General features: G+C 38.8%; 1 protein-coding gene across 1 annotated transcript; it reads right to left on the bottom strand.

The window, feature by feature from the left end:
• Positions 1–284: 284 nt before the first annotated feature.
• LOC121937589 (zinc finger protein 830-like) lies at positions 285–1,655 on the bottom strand. Its single transcript, XM_042480921.1, has one exon. The coding sequence runs from the start codon at positions 1,459–1,461 to the stop codon at positions 442–444; it is 1,020 nt and encodes a 339-aa protein (XP_042336855.1). The 5' UTR covers positions 1,462–1,655; the 3' UTR covers positions 285–441.
• Between the last annotated feature and the right edge of the window lie 936 nt (positions 1,656–2,591).

Below are 2,591 nucleotides of genomic sequence, written 5' to 3' on the forward strand. Positions count from 1 at the left end.
CCAAAGATTTGCTAAATTTGGGTGACTTTGTTCTCCTCTTTCCTTTTTGCTAGTTTTCATGCATGTTTTAATCGGGTTCTTGCTAAATTTGGCTGATTCTGGTTTGGGGTTTTTTTTGCTAGTTTTCTGGTATTTTTTTCCAAAGTTCTCTTTAAGTTTGTGTAATTTGGGTGGTGGTTGTAAAAATGCTCATAGTTTTTGAGAGAAATCAAGCCAAACTGCCTAGATTTTAAGGAGTTAACTTGTCTTCTGGTGGCACTAAATGATGTTTATATAGGCCGTCATATAACTGCATCACATTTAATCCAGTCGGAAATATACAAAAAGAAATTAAGAAGCGCTTTCAACAAACATATTTACAATTGTTGGATTGCTCATAAACTTAAGCAAAAACACACTGATACATGGCTTCTTTTTCACATTTATATGAGCTCTAGAGACTTAGGCCAGTGCCCCTTTAGCCCTCCAGTCCCGGGACAAAAGCCCCAGCAGCTCTTCTTCATCCTCCTCCTCCTCAATGCTGGCATCTATCTCCATGTGTTCCTCCTTCCTGGGCGGGAACTTGCTCTTCACCACATCTCGCTTGTCTCTTAGCATTTCAACCCTCTTGTAACACTCAATTTGTTCATCGATTTCATCAATCTGACGCTCAAGGCGGCCCTCCTCGTCGTCCTCCGCCACGATGGCCTCTGACTTTGTGTTCACCTGTCGTATCTCCTTCTGAAACTCTTCCCACTCCTTATCCATTTGATCTTTGGGTGCGTCGACGTTGCGCACTTTGGCATCTCTTACAGGGTCGTCGAAGAAGCCCTCCGGCAGCGCCTCGGCTGTGTTTTCTTTCTTTTCTGTGCTTTTTTCCTGCACTTCTGCTTTGAGGATGGACCCTGAGTGGGAGATGGCGGGTGTGGACGGGATGGAGCTGTCAAAGAAGTCAGCGGGGAGTCCCGCAGCAGCTTCAGCCTTTTGAGAAGGTGGAGTCCCTGCCTTCTCAGCATCATCTTCATCATCGTCGTCCTCATCATAAACCCCCGCCAACAAAGTCAGACCTGAAGTCTTTTGAGGAGCTCCCCTCTCGCTTGGTTTCTCAATGAAATCTGCTGGCAGTCCTGACGCAGACTGGCCTGCGCCTGAGGACGGTTTCACCTTTTTCAAGTTAGCGTCCTCGCTGTCCGGTGCTTTCCTCTTCAGTGGTTGAACCTGCGGTGCCACTGCTGGACTCTTTCCTCCCTTCAGCTCGTTAACTTTCTCTTTGTGCTGTTTTCCGAGAACATGCGCCGGCCACAGCAGCTCGGACTTCACCTGCACATTGCACAGGGTGCAGCTCAAGTGCCCGAGACTGTTGTATTTAGCAAAAGGAGACTCCACGCGCTTCTTGTCTGTTGATTGTCTTTGTTTTTCTCTCATCAAGCGCCGAAGTTCCTCTTGATTCACAACTTTCTTCCCCTTCTTTGAGGACGCCATACTTGTAAACAACGCAGCTACTGTTGCTGTTAGCTAGCGAGCTACTTGCTGCGATAATGCTGACGCATAAAGATGACGTCAACCATTTTAACCCATGGATGTTTTAACTTTATTGAAAAAAAATCACATTTACAACAATAAGGCAAGTCAACGGTCAGTGAAATCTAAAGTCCTGGAATAGAGCAATATTATATTAGAAGGCCCTGGATTTTCCTTTTAGAAACAGATATAAAATAATAATAATAAAAAAAAACATTTGATTTTCATTTCATATGAGGACAGAAATGGCATGTATAGAACAGAAATACCACTTAATTTTCTTTTTATCCTGTCAAAACATTTTTTAAATGAATAAAATATCAAGAAAACAAAAAATAATGAAAAAGGAAAAAAAGAAAGTTTATATTTTTCATATTCTGAAACCGGAAGTTGTCCTGGGTTAAACTTAACTCACTGTTAAAATCAGTATAACTAGCCCTGCAATGGCTTTAGATCCATATACATATAGAAACTTTTTAGACTTGTCAAAACAAGGCCTGACACCTACATAAATGTCTGCTAGTTTGTCATATGTCAGTAAGTTGTATTTATTTATTTATTTATCTATCATTTTTTGTTTGTTATAATTTTCACCAAAGACAACTTCCAGTTTCAGAAAATGAAAAAAGTGAGGTTTTAAGTCTAGTCTAGTTTTAAGTATTGGTTTGTTCATGAACATATGTATCTGTATGAGTAAAAGGTGTATATTGTGTTTATATAGATTTTTTCTTTTTTCTTTTTTTTTGCATATTTATCTGTTTTTGACTCTTGAGCTTGCTGTAAGAGTGAATTTCCTTGGTGTGGGATTAATAAAGTCTAATGTTTTATTTACCTATTTTTATTCTGGTATTTATTTTTGACTTGCATTGTTTTTCTCCTTTGAGGGGACACAGAATTGTGTTTTGTTTTTCATATATGGAAGTGTACAATGAAGATGACAAAGGAAATCAGAATCTAAATCTAAATTTGAATAATACAACATAAATAATACTAAATAAAGTTAATTGGTCACAATAATATATATCCTTCCAGTGAATAGCATATAATTAATTTGCTCATTATTTTAGCTAAATTTTACATTCATAAATTTA

The sequence above is a fragment of the Plectropomus leopardus genome, unplaced genomic scaffold (assembly GCF_008729295.1).
Source record: "Plectropomus leopardus isolate mb unplaced genomic scaffold, YSFRI_Pleo_2.0 unplaced_scaffold26756, whole genome shotgun sequence".
In the NCBI taxonomy this organism is placed as follows: domain Eukaryota; kingdom Metazoa; phylum Chordata; class Actinopteri; order Perciformes; family Serranidae; genus Plectropomus; species Plectropomus leopardus.